The sequence below is a fragment of the Perna viridis genome, chromosome 2 (genome assembly GCF_037379345.1).
Source record: "Perna viridis isolate PV_CMFRI_1.1 ecotype Kerala chromosome 2, ASM3737934v1, whole genome shotgun sequence".
NCBI classification, from domain to species: domain Eukaryota; kingdom Metazoa; phylum Mollusca; class Bivalvia; order Mytilida; family Mytilidae; genus Perna; species Perna viridis.
This window is the reverse complement of record NC_142446.1, coordinates 27,645,502-27,667,516: the sequence shown is the minus strand read 5'-3', so window position 1 is coordinate 27,667,516 and position 22,015 is coordinate 27,645,502. Positions and strand designations below refer to the sequence as shown.

General features: G+C 31.4%; 1 protein-coding gene across 1 annotated transcript; it reads right to left on the bottom strand.

Moving 5' to 3' along the window:
* Positions 1-290: 290 nt before the first annotated feature.
* LOC148624309 (DNA-directed RNA polymerase II subunit RPB7) lies at positions 291-22,015 on the bottom strand. The gene is made up of 8 exons (XM_088567003.1): positions 21,904-22,015; positions 18,843-18,952; positions 18,158-18,317; positions 16,699-16,749; positions 14,962-15,027; positions 14,020-14,091; positions 11,281-11,314; positions 291-477 (listed from the first exon to the last, which is right to left on the bottom strand). The coding sequence occupies exons 1-8, from the start codon at positions 21,913-21,915 to the stop codon at positions 464-466; spliced, it is 519 nt and encodes a 172-aa protein (XP_088423129.1). The 5' UTR covers positions 21,916-22,015; the 3' UTR covers positions 291-463.

Here is a 22,015-nt window from a genome sequence, read left to right as displayed (position 1 = left end):
CAATACCAGCCTTCATTTTGTTGTAAGAAACCTTGTAGTAAAGTTTTGTAAAGATCAACCATTGTAAAGTCATTGCACGAAAAAGTGTCTACAGATGACTACATGGACAACAACATGGGTGCCAACAGCACCATACAAACATATTTATGCCATATAAAAAATTAATCCAAAATATTTCTACATTGATCAATCACCAAAACAAATGCTTTGTAAAACAAAATCTCACATGACTGTATTTCCTGGGAAGATAACAAAAGTAGAAAGTACTTCTAAGAATATACAATAACACCTTCTAATAAAACATTTTTAATTGAAGTATGCTTGGATATTACAACATCCATTACAAAAACAAAATTGTTGACATAAAAAACAAGATGAAGATTGATGTCTGATGTGAAACAATGTAAAAAAAACAAATATCTGTACACATGATTGCTGCCTTGCATCAATACTGGCCTTTAAATCAGCTACATAGACCTGAAATAATACAACATAGCCTTACTTTAGTAAGAGGTTTAATACATCTGTTACAGAACTAACAGAAAACAATAGTATAAATAAAATGCTCCTGGTGCAGTTGGTTATAACTGTAAAGTTTTAACCCAGAACATGTGGGCACCATATTCAATCTTATTTCTCTCTGAGTTAGGACTGAATATTTTACACATATGGTTTAAGACTTTTAACTTGCTTCTAATAAATTTAAAAATTTAAACACATTGTAAGATGCAACATATTAAAGAAGACTAAGAATAAAACATCCTTAATTTCCAAATTTATTCCAGCATACTACATCATATCCCGCAGAGGGAACGACAAAAAATTTGAATCGCACATTTGATAGTTCTAATATATATATAAAATTGTTGACAGACAGATGGAAAAAGTGAAAACAATAAGGCTCCTGCAGGCCTTAATATCAATATTGACACCAACTAAGCTGATGTCATTTTTTCTTGAAATACACTTAATCTTTTCCTAAAGAACTTTAAAAATTCTTATTGAGTGAACTGTTAGATTACTGAACTCATTCCAATATCCAAACCCTCACTGCATCAAGTATTGAGTCCATCCCACTACCTGTAATATAAGCTATTCCCTCAGAACTAATAGATATGCTGGAGTTTTAACTACAAAACAGATGTGATCATAGTACCTTCAATTCAACAACCAAGTTATATTTTCTTTTTTGTAAAAACAACAGCCACTAAGTCCAAGCTCAGAAGACACAAATGATAACATCATAATAAACCAACTTCAATTTCATTTTTTCAAACCATTATTATAAACCATAAAAGCAGTGTTGCTATTTTTAATTTATTAATTTTTTATCATTGCCGACATACCATTTTAATATGGGTATACAACAAACCCTCATTTTTTAGCAAAATAAATAATATTGACACGCATCCTTACTTGGCGAAGTTTAATGAATCATTAGTAAGGTCTGTAAATCATTGAGAGTATAGTTTCTCAATAGGACATGAGTATAATTAATCTGTACTGAGAAAAGGTTGTAATCAATCCCATGATTTATACCAAACAGGTCAGTTCTATCATTAATACATAGTCTTCAATACTGTCCTTAGTTAACAGTCCTTAGACCATTAAAGTACATTCTTTGTTCAGTTTGCCAAGCAAGTTTTTAGTACTGAAGTCAATTTCTAAAGCATTACCCATCCAAATGGAGATATGATGGCAGTCAAAGAATAGAGAATTATCAATAATTAAAAGGGAACATCTCCCAAAGGATAAATTTCTCATTCTAACTTTAACAGGCAATGATTTGTTAAGAGATAGTGCATTGATTTTGGTTGTAACAAAACTTTTGTGTCTAACATTGATTTATGTTTTTAGGCTCCATGAAATTGACATTGTCACTATTGCTTTGATTCCAAGCATTGTCACTAGTATAAAATATTCATAGGATTTATACAAGCTTAAATGAAAGATTCTCAAAGCTAGACACTGTCTTAGCTTTATATCCTGGCATTGAATTCTTAACTAAAATGCATAGTTACCAATGAATATAAAATTGAAAACTTAAAAGGTCAAAATACATTAAGAAAAAAAAATGTCTAGTCACTTCAGGTTAAATAGATTTAAACAAGAAAAATATAGAAAGTAAAAGTATCTAGGTACCATGGAATTTGAGTATTCGTATTAATTATGAAGAGAACATTTCAGACATTGTGATTAATGTAGAGAAAAAGGAAGTATGGTTAGTCAATATAAGCCCCAAAAATTGAAAGGAAAATCATCATTTAAATTTTGATAATTGCAGCATTCTCACATGGAATAAAAAAAGTTTTATTCAATTTATAATACTTTATTTATGCACTGAATGAATACTAATAATGGTGATAAAGAACAAAATAAGAAAATTTCAGGAAGACCATAAAGATTATACCTACAGCACTGAGCATCTTTCCCAGATTCATATACCAGATAGAAATATGTACTGGGTACTTTTAATAACAATGTAGCTTATAGTGCTTTTTATGATGTATAAACTTTGTCTTATATTTCAAGATTTAAGTTAACTCAGAAATATGTATTATCTTTATTTTAAGGTTAGAATTCTTTAACATAAAGCATTAAAACATTCATTCTGAAAAGACTCTTTCAATAGGGGGATAATTGGCATTGTTCAATAGAAATGTAATATTTTCTTTAAAATAACATGAAAAAACAGTTAGGTGACCCCTTATTTCTTGGTAAGAATATGAAAGCATATCAGATTAGTATTTTTTTTTTTACAAATTTTAGACTTGTATTTTTTTTTTAATTGAGCCCAAAATAAATAAAAAGCCCTACATCGTCTATGTAAAATTTTGTAAAAAAAAAACTGCAAACATTTAGGCTCGGTTATCTCTAAATTAAGTGTGGAGACCTACATTTTTCTTATTAAAATTCTTAAGTAAGTTAAACAACAGCCTCTATGAGAAAAATATAAGAAAATCTATCTATAATGCTTGGCACAGCCTTGCATTTTCCTATGGTTCTAAGCCTCATCTGAATATCAGCTTTATGTCAAGTCAGTGCATTGTTACTGTCTATATACACCCTTTGCTAATACCTTTATATTCTTTGTCCTAATTAATAAGATTATATACTAATGTCTATAGTTAATGGCTTCCAATCTGCTTTTTATCTGTAAATACTATAATGATGATGGTAAAACCAGTTAACAATAGTGGATCTGTTCACACAGCTGCTTAATAAGGCTCTTAATGTTACTGATACAATATGAATATGATAATTTATATAAATGATTAAAGATAATAACAATCTGGTACATTTCCTTACAACAACAATGACCTACATCTTGCTAGGTTCAGTGTAATTTCACCAATTGTTGAAGATAAATGGAACAAAGAATTGCATCAGCAAAACAAATACAATTAAAAAAATATGCTCGCCCACTTAGTATAGTAATCTGCTCTTAATATTAAAGATTGCAAAAAAATAGCAGTTGTACCATTATATAAATTATGGTGTAAAACCTGTTGTTGTAATCATCATAAACCACAATAAATGATTCTTGAAGGAACATATCGTTTCAAAGCTGTGAAAAAAAAACTAAACCCATTGTAAAGATATTTCAACAATCATTAAAATTTTCAAAATGATATTGAAAACCTGCATTTTTTTCCTCTTCTACTAGCTAACTTCACACATGTAAAACAATATTTATACATATTTTTATTCACCAACGTAAAATATGTAAAATACAATTGCTTATTCAATACTAAATAAAAAGCGCCAATAAAAATCCATATCTGGCCAAATATGGACAAATAGACTCAATACAAAAGAACAGGCCCAATACAGAAAAAAAAGGCCTGATATGACTCAATCAACATTCTCATTTCCGGTGAGGTTCGTTTTGATAATTATGATATAGTATAATTTGTTCTGGAATAAATATCTTTGGAAAAGTCATCTGTACAGAAAAAAAAACAAAAAGATTAGAAATGTTAGCAGTACTTGTACACCTATTAATATTTTCTCTATTTCACAAAGGAATGTGTTTATTTCACATTGGCACTGTATTATGCCAAGCCTTGATGTTGCCACAGCTCCATACAGCTATCCTCGACCCAATAACACTGGCTTTTTACATAATATGGGGCAAATTTGAAAAAAAAATTCTATAACCAAATACATGTACGTGTAGTACTAAATAACAAATACGTTTGAAAAGTAAACATTATAGCTTTATTTTCACTACTTTTGACCAACATACCAGTACACACAGATTGTAGCAAAAAGAGACAGTGCATAATGCACATACCATGCATAGATCTAGGTTAACAGTGTTTTTAGTACTATAGTCCATTTGATATCTATAGGATTATGAAAAAAAAAAAAAAATTATCAAAATTAAAAAAAAAGTTGTGCTAACACATTTTCAATATCATACAAACTCATGAAGCATTTACCAAAATTTTTCATCTAGAAATAAAAATGTTTCTCATTAAACCTAATGCAAAATTTTCAGTTGAAATGTCCATATTTTTGTTGGAGTGACCAGGTAAAAGTAATAGCCATTTGAATATAAATAAAAACAAAAATAAACAAGTGCTGTTTATTTTAAACAAGACATGTGATGACCTATTTCAAATATCAAAAGCCCCTCAATGGATTGAAGCAAATGGTTTCTATTCTTGTTTACATTTACACGAGTTATTCTTTCTACCTACTCATGGTAAACTTATCTATTTTATGTTAATTGTTTTCAGTAAATGTTTTCAGAGTTCATATGAAATTAGAAACATGTTTGCCAAAATTTTAATAAATTCTGATGATAATCTGATTTGTAAAGATTTTTTTTCATAACCCTATAGAAATCAAATGGACTGTACATAATAGGCAGCCATTTGATCTCGAAATTAGAAGTGATGAGACCAAAATCAATATATAAAATGCTTCACAAGGCACAATTGGGTAGACCTGTAAAGGTTAAGTAATGAACAGTTGGGACAAATATTATTATGGGTACAACATTCCAGCTTGATGCAACTCAGAATTAAGACTATGATTCAATCTGTGATACAGGATAAGAGTAGAAGTGGTGACATTTCAAATAAAAATACTTGCAATAAGACTTATAAATAATTAAAGACAGACAGACAAGGTATATACTCAAACATTTTGCTTTTATAGGGCATGACAAATAAAAATTGAAAGATAAGAAAAAAAAACCAGCACAAATTTTTAATTTAAGCATTTCTTTCAGGAGCACTAAATTTGAGTAGTAGTTGCACGACTTCTTCCTAATGAAGACATTTGTTGAAGAAGATATTATTTTTCTGTATTTCCAATAGTTTTTGGATTCATAAGATGAAATGAATTAGTATACCCTCATGTTTAATAAATATCATTGGCTGCCATGGTTTACAATAATGTAACAATTTTTTTTAAGTCCCAAAGGGCTTTTTATATTTCAAAGAACTGATTCACTTGGAAACAATATAATCTCTAAGATGCTATAAACTAAAGCACGAGACATAAAACTTTCTAGTTTATATTTCTCTTGAGTAGTGTGGCATTTCCAAAATCTGTAATACACATAGTATCAATTTTTTAATAATAATTTATGCAGATTTGATATTTTAACTATCTATTATGACCGTGTAGTATTAATTCAATGAACAACATATATCTCAAAATCAATTTCCACATTCTTTAAAACAAGAGAAAACTTAGCACATTTTTTATTGCACCATTTCTATACTTCATATAAATCCATCAAGCAGTTCTTAATGAACCAAAATGATACCTATATTTCATTTGAAAATGTTCTTCTGAAATACAGAGTGCAGATTGATAAAACCACAGAAGTGGAACCCTGAACAGCTAGGGTGCATACTTCAATATTTCCACAACATCCATAATAGAAATACAGTGAAAATTATTTCTCATCACTTCAAAGAATTTATTTTAGTTGAAACTTAATGATGTTCTAACCCCAAAAATCATCCCCAGTCCTCTTTTTGTGCTATTTCACCACATAGAACAGTTTTAAAGAAATTCGTGTAATTTCATTCAAGTTACTGTCTGGACAACAGGAAAAAGCTTGATTCTGGCCCCTATTTAGCACTTAATTCCTAAATGGGTCAAATTACACCAGCCAAAATCATTCTCAGCCTTCCTTTACCTGTAGTTGTAACTTGTGGTACCATTTCAAAGAGATCAGAAACATGCTTCTTTCAGGTCCTTTTTTTGGTCCTTAATTCTTAAACTGTTTAAGTTGTGCAACACCTTGATGTATCATTTCATTGATATCCCTATTAAATTTATAATCATGTTACTGTCTGGTCACCGAATATCTAAAGACTCTTCATGAGGATGATGAAGATGACAATAGTGCCCTATAAAAAGTGGGTCATCTGAAGATCAAATTTATTTGTTATATAATATATATTGTGGAAGAAACATTTTTAGTAAGAAACTCCTTATTCAGTTAATCGACAAATCAAATTCCACACAATTTTAAGATTTAGATTAAAACTTTTTTAAAAAGCTCTAATAATTCTGATCTATTTGTAAGTCTTGTTTGGTGCATTATGACTGCTTATTCACCTTCTATGGCCTCAGCAATGACAGTTAAAATTTAAATCCCCATTACTGGAGAGGTAAGATTTATTTCCTACTCTACAAGAGGTGAATGTGTTTGATAATGATTTTTTTTCTAATCATACCATACATCAATATTTAATGACTTGTATCTATTCTGTGGCTTGACTTTTTCAAAATACATTTTACTTTGAGTTTTAGTCTAGACTTAATTAAATAAAATGCTCTTAAAATATATCCTATATTTGAGGAAAACAATATCCTTACACAGGTCCAGCTATAATAAATGTTAATATTTTCGATTGACTCATTTTTTCTTTAATTTAGAATCGTCCTGTTTTCATGTTAGTATGTTCACCAAAATGTACATTTTATTTCTTTTTAAATCAGGCAATTTTTTGGCCCTGCACTGTTCATTATTGCTAGGTTCATTGCTTTGTGATATCAAGTTCCAGATCAAATTCAAAATTTTCAACAAATAATTTACGAATGAAGCCTGTTTTCAGTGATTTTTTATTGCCTTATTCTAATTTTGTCAATTTCAGATGTTTGTCCACTATTTCTAAGTTGTCTGCAGCATGATACATTAATAGAAATGGTAGATTTCACCCTAATGTCAGTGTTGGTCATTAATGTGTCCTTGTGTTGTTATATGACTTTTTAGTTTATTTAGAACGAGTGTCATCATTCTGTTACCAAGGATTTTATTACTTTTGTTGTCAGGGTCTTTCAGAGCCTACTTGAAGGTGAGTTTACACTTATTGAAGACCTTTTGTTGATCTCTGTCAGTTTTTACTATTTTTATAGGGGTCATATGATGTTGCAGTTGTTGCATTACGCCATACATGTACCTGTTCCTTTTTCTTATGTTCATGTCATAACAACCATGGTTCCCCACTTCAACAAGATACACCTAATAAAAGGCATGAAATGGTACTACCTGCTTTATTCCTTTCATTTTCAACATCATATATTCAAAACAACAATTCTGCGATCTAGTAGAATCTTTTAACCTCAGATATTGAAATTGACAACCTTATCATGCTGTCATTTGATTGACGCTATAGTTTGGGATTTGAAGTATAAGGACTAAACACTGTTTTATAGAACTTGTGTTGTGTAAAATCAGACCATTCACTAACAACCTGACATAAAAGTACTTTGGACTCACATTTGTGAGCAAATGGTCCAATTTTACACATCCCAAATTCTGGGAAAACAGAGTTAAATCCTATAATAAAATCCAGGAATTCAAAATTCCGCAAACTTAACTCACTTCAAGAAAGTGCTGCACCATTAGGGCATGACATGCTATTTCCCTTTCAGCTCATTTTTATACTTGAAATGAATATTTATGATCGACTAATGGTGATTGAGAGCATTGCTCAATTAGATGGTCCCCAAAAAAACATGCCAAACAATATGCATTAAATCCTAATACATGATATGGAAGACAGGGATCTGACATGATAGACCAATCGCTACATTTTTCATTAATACAGTTCCATAAATCAACAAGGGGCTCACAGGAGCCTGAAATGCTCACCTGGTTAATTTTTTGTCTTTCAAGAACAGTAACTGTCCGACAATTTTGACTCAATGAACACTCAGGTAGGACTTATCAGAAGGATCATTTGATCAAATGAAAGTTTCATAACTATAACAAGGAGTCGTCCAACAAGTTTGATTCCCACAAACATTTATAGGTCGTATCATAAGGATCATTTCAGTAATTAAAAGAATTTGGCTAAACCTTACAGCTTTGGAAATTTATGCAAAAAACTACTGTCTGACTCATATGTTCTATTTTTAGTAACGGCAGCCATATTTTTCAACGAATCAAAAATCCCCACATCAGTTCTATGCAGGATTCCACAAGGAGCATTCATACCAAGGTTGGTTCCAGTTGGTCAAGTAGTGTCAGAGGAGATTTTTGAAAGAAACAACATTAAAAATATCAAAAACAATGATGGACGCCAAGTGATGGTAAAAGCTTACATGGCCTTCGGTAAATTTAAAATTTATCAAAGTGTTTGAAAGTTGATCGGAAACATTTTGGAGTTAGAGACAGAAATCATAACAAAGAAAAAAAAATCCATTTTTGTATGAATCAAGTCCCACATATCATTAAAAATAAAATGGGAAATTTATAAAAATTGATGAAACCATTTTTGAGTTACTGTGGAAAATGAGAACCCCCCTTTTTAATGCATGAAGTCCCATAACTAGAAACAAATAATAATTAAAAGAAACAAACAGATAACTAAAGTTTTCTGAAAACTGGTGTCAGAGTATTTGAGTTATTGTGCCAAGTGTAAACAACAGATGGATGGAAAATGGCATACCATAATAGGTCCCTTTCAGAGAGAAATTATATAAATTTTATACCCATGAAATAAGTACTGTCACATCATGCAACAATAAAACCTCAAACTTTCAATGTTAATTGATTAAGGAAGGTTTGTATATCATACTGTTAAGATTGAAACTGTAGTTTCAAAGATATCAAATTTTGACAACTAAACTTTAAGATTGTCTATGTAAAAGATACATGCATATCATGCCCCTTCAAGTAATTCAGCAAAACATGTCAATTCAACATCTGAATAACAGCAAAACTTGCATCTATTGTGGGTATTTATCTGAAGTGCAAACGTTCTTTTCTATCTTTACAGTCTAATTAAATACTAGCAGGCCATCATACCCTCATCACTAAACTCTGACAGGTGAGAATTATTAGTTGTATATTTAAGAGACATTAATCCAGTTTTCATCAAATTAGAGAACAATAAAACTGCAGCTCATTCATCATTCACCCACAGGATGCATGTATTTCCTTTTTTTTCTCTCCAGTAATACAATTACAAATGTTATAATATCCACTCTGACATTTTTTTTCACATTTATTTGTAACTCTTTACAAGAATCTCTGCCATGAACAAATAAGTGATGAGATTGTAATACAAATAATGCGTAATCTGACTCCTTGTAGATAGTTTATGAAGTTATGTTTCTTTAAAATACTCAGCTCTACATATGTGGTACATGAAACAAAAATACTGGTAATACAATTTTAGACAATGCCAACAAGGTCCAGAGCTATTTATACTTCACTTTCTTTCCCTTCTCTTTCATAAAGCATGTAGTAAGAGTAAGACATACAAAACCAACTTTTCTCAGTTGAAATACATGTATATGGATTTTTATGAACTTTATTGTGTTTCAACCATAAGGTGCAGGTGTAAGGATTTCCCAAAGCAGACTCTTCAAAAAATAAACTAAAACAAATTATGATTATCAATAAGGTTTGGAAGGGCTTTCGCACTAATCAAATATAAAAGTGATCTGTATGATTCATTTTGTCATACACATTTAATTTACCAATTTTAATACTCAATAACCACTTTGTTGATGCACCATCATGTTGTTATGGGTGTTGTCTCTACCATTGGCATATGTGAGACTTGCTTCTGAAAAGGCTTAATGCATTTCATACACAGCCTTCAATTTTGCAGGTTTCTCGAATAAAACTGTAATTTAACTTTTTTTGGCATGATACTTAATTTCACGAATTTCGTGGTCATGCATTTCTACCATTATTCTTTATGCAAAAACTATGATTTCCACAAAAATAAGTACCCGAGAATATGTTCATAGAACAATTATCACAAAATTATTTACCCACAAAAACAAGTACAATTACAGTATTTTTGAAAATTTATATCCCTGTTTACTGAAGCCAACAAACACTTCCATATCAAATTATTTCAAATAGATCTATTTTGAGCCATTAATGTTTCTGATTCCCTACATGTAGAGCACATTGCTGCTGAAAGTCTGTCCCAATTTTTTAATATACTGACTGTCTTGTTTCTATTTATCATATTACATGCTGAGTTTTAATTTTTATAAGTTGTGTATAATATTAATTACCTCTTCATCATGACAAAACAAACTGTGGTTCAAAACTAAGTTTAACTTTCCAGAATATGTATAGATGAATATCTGAACTCATAACTGACTTTAAGTATGGAATGATTTTCACCAGAAATGACATAAAAATTTATTGTCACAATACATTGCATATCATAAAAGTTCAAAATAAAATTCAGAGGCGTAGTGATTGGATTAATGAACACATGTGTTTAAATTTGTTTTAATTAGTAACTGAGTAAAATACCATGTTTCTTTAAATTTTTGACAAGGTACTGTATGACACACATGTACCACAAAAAATATTGGTACTGCCTGGAGCAGTACCTGCCGTATCAGGTTATACACCCCTGAAATTCTCACTCTCTTTGTTATGATGAACTTTGCTTATACTGATAAAAAGTGTTTAGGTATATTATTTCACACCTTAATGCTGATGGACTGGAATATCATTCGCTACAGAATGTGACAGAAGCAAAATCATTCCCTGACTTAAAATAAACAAAGGATTTAGATTCTGTAGATTATCCAAAAAAAGTCTCCACCTTTACCCTTATAACCATGAAAAAACTACCTCTGTTGTATGATATTTAGAAAAGCAGATGGCAATCAAAAGTAAGTAATAATGGAAATGAAATTTTATCATCAATGGTTAGAGATCAATTTTTCATGATTATAATTTACCTCCTAACAAAGATTGTGTAACTGTTGTCATATAACTGACCATGAAATTTCATACTACAGTAAAATTGATCAGATACTCACCAAGGTAATCATCCATCAATGTTCCAATAGCAAACTAAAAAGATACAAAAGGGTAAATGCATATAATATATATTAAATGTTTTCCAAACAATACCACAAAAATACAACGCTTTGAGTATTCAGTAATTTTTATGTTGAATGACAGTGTTTGTTGATTTGGAAGTTGAAAACGACTCTTCAAAGTAGGTGATGTAAGCATTGCACAGCACATAACAAATATAAACAAGAATGCTACGCGTAGCCATATGTCCCCCGCCACAGTAGAAAGAGTTGAATTACAAATGTTTGACACTTGTATAATTAGCTCGTCTGAATATAGCTGAAATATTGTTGCTCGGACGTTAAACCCCAACAAACAAACAACAAACATATAATTAGCAGATTCAAAACTTATGTGCTTTCATAAGTCCATGTGGCGATTCAAGGTTAATGTATCTGAATGAATCAAATGAAGTTAGGATAAGAATTCTTCATATAACAAAAAAAATTTGCAAAAAAAAAGAACGTGAAAAATGAACAAAGTCCCATAACTCCCATAAAAATTGACGAATCAAAATGGCAGTTAAGTATAATGAACTACATATGGTGACAAACAATCCTACAAAATTTGGTCAAATTCCGTTCAGCTGTTTCTGAGGAGTTGCGTCCACAAGCTTCGGACACTACCATTTCTACGTCCCCGCCCCGCGTTGCGGCGGGGGACAATAAAGACCTCCAAAGAGTGCAGCATGATATGAACCCAGCATGTTTAACTCTGTTCACTTGGACAAGTGTGAAACATTTAAGTATAGGAACTTACAATTCATTTAAATATGGACACAACAACTGGTTTAGACAGGATAAAGCACAAAATTTGAAATTCAACTAAAGATGAAAAAAGTTCTGCTACAACACGCTAATAAAAGACCTTTGCCTTCAATCCCTATAATAAAGAATCCTTGGAGATATAAATCTCATAGAAAAAAGCAGGCAAGGATTTTCATAAGGAATCTAACAAGAGGCTCTGGAAGAACCTGAATCACTCACCTGGCAACCCATGCCCTATGAACTCAGTAACCAAAGGTACATTGTTAATTCCTGTTAATCGCATAGCATATTTGTCAGAAAAAAAATAAGCAATGAACAGATAATATCATTTCAAGGGAAAATACTTAATATTTTCAATGTTAAAGTGGGACATATTATTTTATCATTTCTAATTAGATTACAGCCATTATGTCCAGTCAAATGAAAGAAAAAAATTTTTTTTTTTAGAAAACTGAGGTATTTCATTAAGGATGTATTGACGTTTAACCCATTAAGGTACATTTTTGAGTAAATTTTGAAAAAAATATTCATGCAATTATAAAGAGGAACTTTCTAATTTTTAGCACACCTGGCTGAAGGCCATGTGAGCTATTGCCATCACTTGCATTTGTCGTAGCTGTCGTCCGTCGTTAACAATTTTTCAAAACTCTTCTCCTCTAAAACTACTTGACCAATTAGAACCAAACTTGGTATGAATATTCTTCGGGGTATCATGCATAAAAATAAAGTGGTGATTTTTGATCCGTCAAAAAACATGGCCGCTGTTACTAAAAATAGAACATAGGGGTCAGACAGTAGTTTTTCACATATATCTCCCAAACCGTTAGGTTTAGCCAAATTCTGACACAGGTAAAAGTGTTCTGAGTACCTAAGGACTGTAAAATGTTGGAAATGCCTTCAAAGTGTTTTTAGAACCTCTGGAAAAAATTAACCGGGGTCCTATGTATTGTTATCCAACCTAGGAGGGGGGAGAAGGCATTAGCCCGCTATATATTAACTGAGAAAGAACATAAAATGAGGTTAAATCGAGGATATTCAACATTTTCATCATCACCATTCATCTCAGGAGATCATACTATATAAACCAAATATCAGTGAAATCAAAGCAAAGTATAAAAACTAGAGGGAAAATGGCCGTCCAGAACAAATTTTCATCATCACCATTCAACTTAAAATATCATGTTTCCAAGAGAAATAAAAAAAAATAATTGGAATCCAAGCAATTGGTGAAAATGGCCGCAAAATGGCAGCCATTTTGAAAATGAATGCCTAAAAAAAAATTTCAATACTGCCAGTCAACTTAGAATATCAAGTTTATCATATGAGAAGCTTTCATCTTCAATATTCTTCAATAGTGGAGGAAAAACTAGAAAAAAAGGCATTTTGACCCCTGTGTTTTATTTTTAGTAATGACAGCCATGTTTTTCAATAAATGAACAATTTTGAACCATCAATTTGTGTGGTTATCCTAAGAAAAAATTATGCTAACTTTTAATTTTATTTTTTACATGGTTTCAGAGAAGATTTTCTAAATAATAAACATGTAAAACTACAAGGGCTACAACTCCTACATCAGGTAATGAATCATCTTGAAGATTTAGGCATAGGTCTGTCTTATGATGGTAAACAATATCACCCTGTCAGAATTTTGCTAAATTCAACAGTATTTGAGTTATTAGCAAAAAACTGTATTCAAACCCTATATTCTATATTTAGTAATAGCAGCCATGTTTTTTGAAGTTTCAAACAGTTTAAATGATCAGTTTGTGCAGGATACCCTATGGAACAACCATGCCAAGTTTCATTCCAATAAGTATAGCAGTTTCAGAGAATAAGACCTCTGTTCACCCTTTTAGATCCTTATTTTCCAAAGGTGGGAGGGGGCAAGACCTCCAAACTATAGATTTATAGAAACTATGAACTAGTACTCACAATATCTTTAGCATCCACTCTAGTACCAACTATCTTGACTCTTATCTCATCATCTTGCTGAATCACTACATCCTATAAAATAATTCTCTTAGTAGGTGTCACTTTTCTTGTACCTTTATCACTGAGATATTACAACAACCCTTGTCTTAAGGGTAGATCATACCTATTACACAGAACAACACCTGCCCTAAGGTAGATCATCTTTTACACAGAACAGCTCCTGTCTTTTGGTACATTCTTGTACTTTTAACACTGAGATAATATAACAACTCTTGTCTTAAAGTAAATCATAACTTTAACACAGATCAACTCCTGTCTTGGGGTAAATCATATCTATTACACAGAACAACCCCTGCCTTAAGGTAGGTATCATATCTTTTACAAAGAACAGTTCCTATCTTAAGGTAGATCATACCTATTACACAGAACAACCCCTGCCTTAAGGTAGATCATACCTATTACACAGAACAACCCCTGCCTTAAGGTAGATCATACCTATTACAAAGAATAACCTTTGCCTTAAGGTAGTAGATCATATCTTTTACACAGAACAACCCTGCCTTAAGGTAGATCATACCTGTTACACAGAACAACCCTTGCCTTAAGGTAGTAGATCATATCTGTTACACAGAACAACTCTGCCTTAAGGTAGATCATACCGATTGCACGGTACAACCCCTGCCTTAAGGTAGTAGATCATATCTATTACACAGAACAATTCCTGTCTTAAGGTAGATCATACCAAACAAACACTGTGAAGGGAAGACAGATTGACATGTTATTGCACATGAAGAATAATCTATACCACTACAGCACTGTCCGAGCTACTTGAAGAGTTAAAAAAATGAGTTCTTGAAATGATACCAACTGAATACAGAAAGATGGACAGACCAAAAAATAGCATGTTATGATAAGATATACTCATGAATACTAAATACTTACCTCATCTTTTGTTTTGTAGCATGGTGGATTAGAATTGGGATCAAACTCCATGTCTGCTGGGATTGACTGAAATATTTAAACATACACATACCATAGAATCATGACAGCAAAGAAAGTGCTTTAATACACACTAACGTATTGATACTGGACACTGGTCATTTTTTTGCCACATGTGGGCTTCAACAGGAGCAAATCAGGAACCAAAGTACATGCATCGTACAGCCTGTACACTGTGAAGGCTACTGAAGCCAAATAAAGTGTGTTACAGTCATGAGTGGGGGTCAGGATTCCCCTGAAGGGTCACCCATGTGAAAAAAATGAGGATTTTTTTCAAATTTTTGGCCTCTGTTTGGCCTAAAACCGGAAGTAGTCAATACAAGGGGTTGACATCAAAATGGTGGTGACAGAAATCATTCTTATTTAGTTTCCGTGCAAAATAGAGCACTACAGATTAATTCTGCTCTGGTGAGGGTCCAAGAAATGAACCCCATCCCCAAAAAATCTCATTTTTTCTACAGCAGAAACTCGCGACCTCTTCTTTTAGCTTTCAAGTCATTATTTTTAACAAAATCTATATCAGATAGCCTCATTTTAAAGCAAGAGTCATGCTGCTTGAAGATGGACACAAATTGCACTTTCTTAAACTAAGATTAACACTGCCAGTACCAATAAAGTGGATCCAGGTCAAATCCCGAACTGGTCCAGGTGTAGCACGACAAGGGTTAACACTAAAATGACTATTTTTGACCAACTAATGGTGATTGCAAGCACTGCTCAGTTAGACAGACCCCAAAAATATATGCACATAATATGCATCATTCCACACAAAAGACAAGGAAGGTACAGATCTGATATGACAGACCAATAGGGAAATCATCTCATTTTTTTCATAAATACACGTGATAAGCCTCATCAATAGAAAATGTTAAATAAAATAAGACAAGCTTACATCAACAGAGACACAATTCATCTAATTTCATGGAAATTGCAAGAAGCATTTTGAGTTACTGTACAAAAACAGGAAATAATCCCAATATTAATATAGTATAAAATAGAGCTTAAATGTTGGAAGTATTATGAGGGTACTGCAAGAAAATGGGAAAATCCCCTTTTTCATTAATAAAGTTGCACAGCTGGAAAATTTGTAAAATTAAAATTCAAAAAAATGGAAAGGAAGCTTACATAATTAGGTAAAGGTAAAATTTAAATTTATATAAAAAAAGAAAAAAAAACAAACAGGGGCTTGGATCAATAGACATCAAATCTTGAAGAAAATTGGTGGAAGTGTTTTTGAGTTTAAGTGTGAAGTTAGAACAACTGAAGGATAAGCGATTAACAGTATACCAAAAATACATCCTGTCTATAAGATGGGCAAATAAAAAACATTCCAAATTATTGTTTTGAATGGTTTTCGTGTTTCACTGACGGAAAGCTCATGAGACAAACAAACACTTCTATGCATATTAAGTCAGCAGTGAAATATAGTGTCCCCCTCTTAGATTTCCTTTAGGAGCAACTTTCTTAATCATCAAAAGTGAAAAAAAACTATTTTTATACCCTCCCCTGCAAGCCAAGTTTTTCAAGAGGTTTTAAAATGCTATGAAGCAAAAAGAAAGCCCTTACACTTGTTTAGATTCATCTTTGAGCAGACTAGGTACAGATGTCAAATCTGTGAGAAAAAAAGATTTCTTTATTTATCAGTGTACAACAAATTTTACAAATAAAATTCTTACTTACATGTCTAGAAATAAAGCAGGATAATGGACCTATTTCTGTGAATAATCCAACCTAAAATATACAAAATAATCTAAGAAGGTATTACATATCAGCAATGCTAAAAAATAGCAAAAATTATTCAGTTTACAGTCAGAAGGTAATCAGAACAACAAGATATACCTATAAATATATATATATATATTATTCTTTGTTTTATCTATTCACATTATAAATGTTGCCAAGAAAAAAGAGAAATAAGCTAAAAAAGATCATCACTAAATCCACAACCGGAAAAAGAAACATAAACTTGTTCTGTTCTTTATCATATATTGAGAAATACATCAACAAGCATTATGAATAAAAAGGCAAAAGCATTTTTAGGGGGAAATTTACTTAGACAAAGACTTCATTTTAACATCAATCAGCAGAGAAGAACAAAATAGAAACCTGATATGTTATCTAATACAGTTATAGGTTTTAAGGAAAAACAGCCTGTATATGAATGAACAGGGTAAAATGTTAGGCATCGAAGCATTAACCATATCCTAAACCAAATCAACGTACAGGCTGCATTTTTTGAAAATATCCAAATTTTTAAAAATTATAACTTATCCCTATTGTGCCCTGCTGAATTGATTTCATATTGTTACAGCGATTGCATGTCAATACATGGGAAAACCCAAGCTTCATAGTAATCTTAGATAGTAACGGACATGGCCTCAAAACACACAGGAAAATTGTACATGTACAAAATGCAGCACAGCTGGATATAAACAAAAAAAAACAGGTTTCTACTTGCAATTGTCTGAAAAACTTTTCGGTATCAATGGAAGGAAGAAAAGAAGCTACGTTATGAGACTACAAAGGCTGAAAAAAGTGTTTGGTGTATCATGTGCTTTAGAGTAGTTGTTTATCATTTTATTATTATCATCTCAACATATCTAAAATGATAAGTGTAAATGTATCAATTTTCAAGGTGTATTAATTTTTGCTATTTTCAGTGTGGACAGATAACCACAATAAATAATTTATATTTAAATGATATTTAATACTATGAACAGTTAACTTTTTTAAAGCCTGTAAAAATTTATATCCAGTAATTAGTTAATTTCACAAAATTTGCAATATAAATACATTACAGTTAGTATTTTTTACAATATGATTGAATTGGACAAGAATTGAGATTTGCTAGTTCCAGTTATTGTCCCAACTAAAATATTTAAATATTGTGTAGTATTTTTATTATCTGTCACTCAGAAAGAGTGTTGCTCCACTGAAGTACTTGTAGGTTAAATGATGCTCTTCTGTAATTTTTAATACCATTAATAGTTTAAGGGGGGCTAACTTATATTAAAAGAATTGCTGTCATCTTGGTTATATTAAAACAATTCAAGCTTTCTAAAATGCTAATAAAAATGATTATCCATTTAAATATGATATCAATATCTTCATGTTTAATTACCTGCATTAATGTACTAACCTTATTGACTTGAGTAACTACAGCATCCAGGACTTCTCCTTTGAATGGTCTGAATACAATGGCTTTATACTTGACTGGGTAAACAACAAAACCTCGACTTGGTTGAATCAGCCCTGCACCAATATTATCTATTGTTGTAACAGCTATTACAAAACCATATCTATGATGAACACAAAATAATAAGACATAAAAATGGATTCTAACATAAAAGTTATCGACAGAAATATGAGAAGATTAATAAATGAATAGTAAATAATAACTTATTGTGGCTTAATTATTCTAGTATAAATATAGGTCATCTAATGGGGTATTAAATGATATTATACTTCATATAAAGTTCTACATCTTCATTGGCTTACAAAGATAAAATTATTCTGGTATACCACTCTCCCTACCTGAATACTTGCCTGATCAAGAAAATTGGAAAATGGGATTTTTTTACTTACAGCATAAAGCAAACTTCCTTGATGATATAAATCATTTTATAACCCAATTGATCTTAACACATGCATTAACCTTTAATTCCTAGGTTTTTTATTTTACCTAAAAACTTCTTTAATTGGTATTTGAAAGTTTCAAATATTTTTTTTAAGCAGACTCTTTATTAAAAGCAATAGAGAATAATTAAGACTATTCACTGCTTGTCATTTACTGTATAGAGTACAAGTACAAAATAACCACTTACTTCCCAGTGCAGGTGCCCTCAACTTCTGTAAACAGCTTCTGTTTAACAATATTTAACAAATTAGGACCAAAGTACCTTGGATGTAACAGAATTTCATGTTCAAGAGAAACCTGGAAATAAACAAAACAATATATTATTAAAGACACTGCCATAAATTCTGTGATTTTATCATAATTTGTAAGGCACCAATTTTTTTTTGTTTTTTGGGGAATCAAACATTAAAGCAGCAGTTGGGTTTGAATGTTGAGTCTGATATTTTTTAATTACTCTGAAAGAATTTCAAGTAATCATTTTATTACATTCAAAGTCAAGTTATTATATGGAAATTACCACAGCAACTTGTGAATGAATAAATTTTACTTATTTCGGTAATTGAAAGTCAGACCCTAATAAAGATAAAATACTTCACAGGGCACATCTTGACACAACTGCAGAGGTCAAACCATGATGAGCTGGGACAAGTTTGGACATACCGGTACAACTCACGTTCATAAAGCTCTGGATTTGGACACAGAATAATAGTTTGATCAGAATCAAAATGGCCCCTTTTTTGGCCTATAATTCCTAAATGTTTCAAGTTACAATCCTCAAAATCATTCCAAGTCCTACTTCTTGTGGTATGGCAGCTTGTGGTACAATTTCAAGGACTTCAATTCACTAACACTCAATTTACTGTCCAATAATAACAAAGTCAGAGTTGAATTACGATAAAAACTGTTATCACAGATTTATTTCTTGCATGTCGCACATGGATGCTGTTATTCAAAACTTAACTGATGGTGACATTTTTAGTAATTTTAAATATAACGGAAAAATTTATAACATCAACACAACAATTTGACACCACCAAAGTGGACAGATAATTCAGGTATAGATATTTGCTTGCATATATGAAACTGTGAAAGTAATTAAAGCAAAACATTGTTTCATGTAAAAATATCAATTAAGATGACAAATATCTAGTTCTACATGATGAAAATGTTAAGAGTAGCATAATATAGAAGATTTTGCATTACAGATAATGCAGCAGTTTCAGATCCCATTGGTAAACAATAACATGCAGGTCAATATGCTCTACATCAGAAATTCCGGAAAGGAAAATATAACTAGAAGGAGACTTACAAACCCTATAGTTTTCATAGACATTCAATGACAAATCAAAATGTTTGTCTTTGGTCTACAAAGACCAGATTCCAAACAATAAAAGATTAACAGCTTCTTTAATTTTCAATGCAAGACACAAATATACAAGTACTTTGCAATTTTTTTACAAATACAGTTAGCAAAGCAATCCCATTCTCAAAGGAGAAATCTGAGAAAATTTGCTGATGAACAGCAAATGGCAATGGCACAGTTCTAATATATTTTCGGTATAACTTGACAGAATTTGAATTGACCAGAAGCCATTCAGATCTATCTAGCCCATATGTGGAGATGTAAAAAATCCTTATTTTTCAATTGTAAATATCTCTAAATTTAGAAATTTATACTTAATAAAGTATTAAATATTTGTTCAAAATATTAAAAAGATTTTGTTTAAATAATGATGCTACATGTACATGTAGCTGCAATTTATTTTGAATTAGCTTTCAGTTTTCTATATTTATGTATATTCAGAAATGAGAATAGACTATATACAATGTAGAAACTTTAAATGCATTGAAAGATCAGATGTTGTTCTACCATCTGATAAAAAGCAGTTCAATTTCCAGAAGTCTGTTTTTCCTGAGTGGAGAAAGCACCATGATACAGTGAGGATCAGAGCTGTTTTCTGATAGTGTGAGGCCATATTAGAAAAGAATTCCAGACACTTCAAGTGAGACCAAGGATTTATATATAGCAAGGATTGGAATCTTGCGCAATTTTACATAGTACGATAATAAATATGTTGCATGAGGCGATATACAGTGAGATTACCCATGATGCATTTCATTGATGCTGAGCATGCCCTGTTAATGGTAGTAGTTTTACATTGCTTCAACATTTCATCATGATATAAGTAAGTATTCTGACCCATATGGTTTGAAAAACAAATTAAAATATCCCACATCAAGTTGCCTCCAGACTTTTTCAATGCTTTGTTTTGAACAATACCTTGATATTCGAGACCTTAATCTCTTATCCAATTTTCAACCTGGTCCTAGTTTCAAAGGCGTACTTCAATCCTCATTAAAAATTAAAACTCCTTTTTCCAAACCTGATCAATCGTCATAAAATTTGTTAAAAATTGATCAGAAATAGTATGAGGACGTATACAAGGAATTTTATAGTTGTAGCTTTCACTGCATTTGTGATATCAACAATTACACAAGCCTTTGTTTTGACTCCTGACTGTGTGGTCCTGCCTTTGAGGGAGGTTACCCTATTCATTTAAAATTTAAATTCCTTCTTCAAAACTCAATCTATCATCATGAAATTTATTTCAAATTGATCAAAAATGGTCCGAGTGTGTATATAAGAAATTTTGTAGCTGTAGTCTCCTGTTCTTGCATGATATCAACATTTTGATTTGACCAACTATTGATACAAAAAAAATGGCAGCCAGAGTCACGTCCTCGAGAAAGGTAATCCCTCCTAAATTAAAGTTCTATCTCCTTCTTCAAAACCCAAACGATCTTCATAAAATTTGTTTTAAAATGATAAAAATGGTCTGACAGTGTATATAAGTATGTTTATAGCTGTAGCTTCCCCTGCTTTTGTGATATCAATGTTTTATATGACCTAATTTTGACTTTATCGGCGGCAAGTAGCTAAGGCTATTATACTGAAATCTCGCCACGCAAGATATTGCGAAAATTTACGACATACAAACCCTTCCATATTTAACTACTTTGTGAGACACACCAGTAATGGCAGTATACACGAACAAAGCATTATATAGTACATAAACTACAGACTATAGTCTATACTGTACATCTTTATTTAGAAGTGATTTATTTAAAACTTAATAAGCTTAACTAAATCAAAGGTTTTATTTACAATTAAGGAGTCAGCTTTCATAAACAAAACGATTTAAAGTAGTGAGCAGAACAATAATTTCATAAAAAAAACAGTAACTTACATGAAAAAACATTTTCACAACAACCGGAAAACATTGAGTTATTTCCTCTTGCTTAATCAGACTGGTAAAAAATAAACCAGTCCAAAATAATACTGGTACTCGATGTATTCGA

Excerpts from the sequence above, each read along its gene's own strand:
- LOC148624309 (XM_088567003.1), bottom strand. Across the intron at positions 18,318-18,842 it reads GAGGGCACCTGCACTGGGAA|ATATGGTTTTGTAATAGCTG; the intron begins GTAAGTGGTTAT and ends TGTTCATCATAG. Across the intron at positions 14,092-14,961 it reads GCTACAAAACAAAAGATGAG|GATGTAGTGATTCAGCAAGA; the intron begins GTAAGTATTTAG and ends ATTATTTTATAG.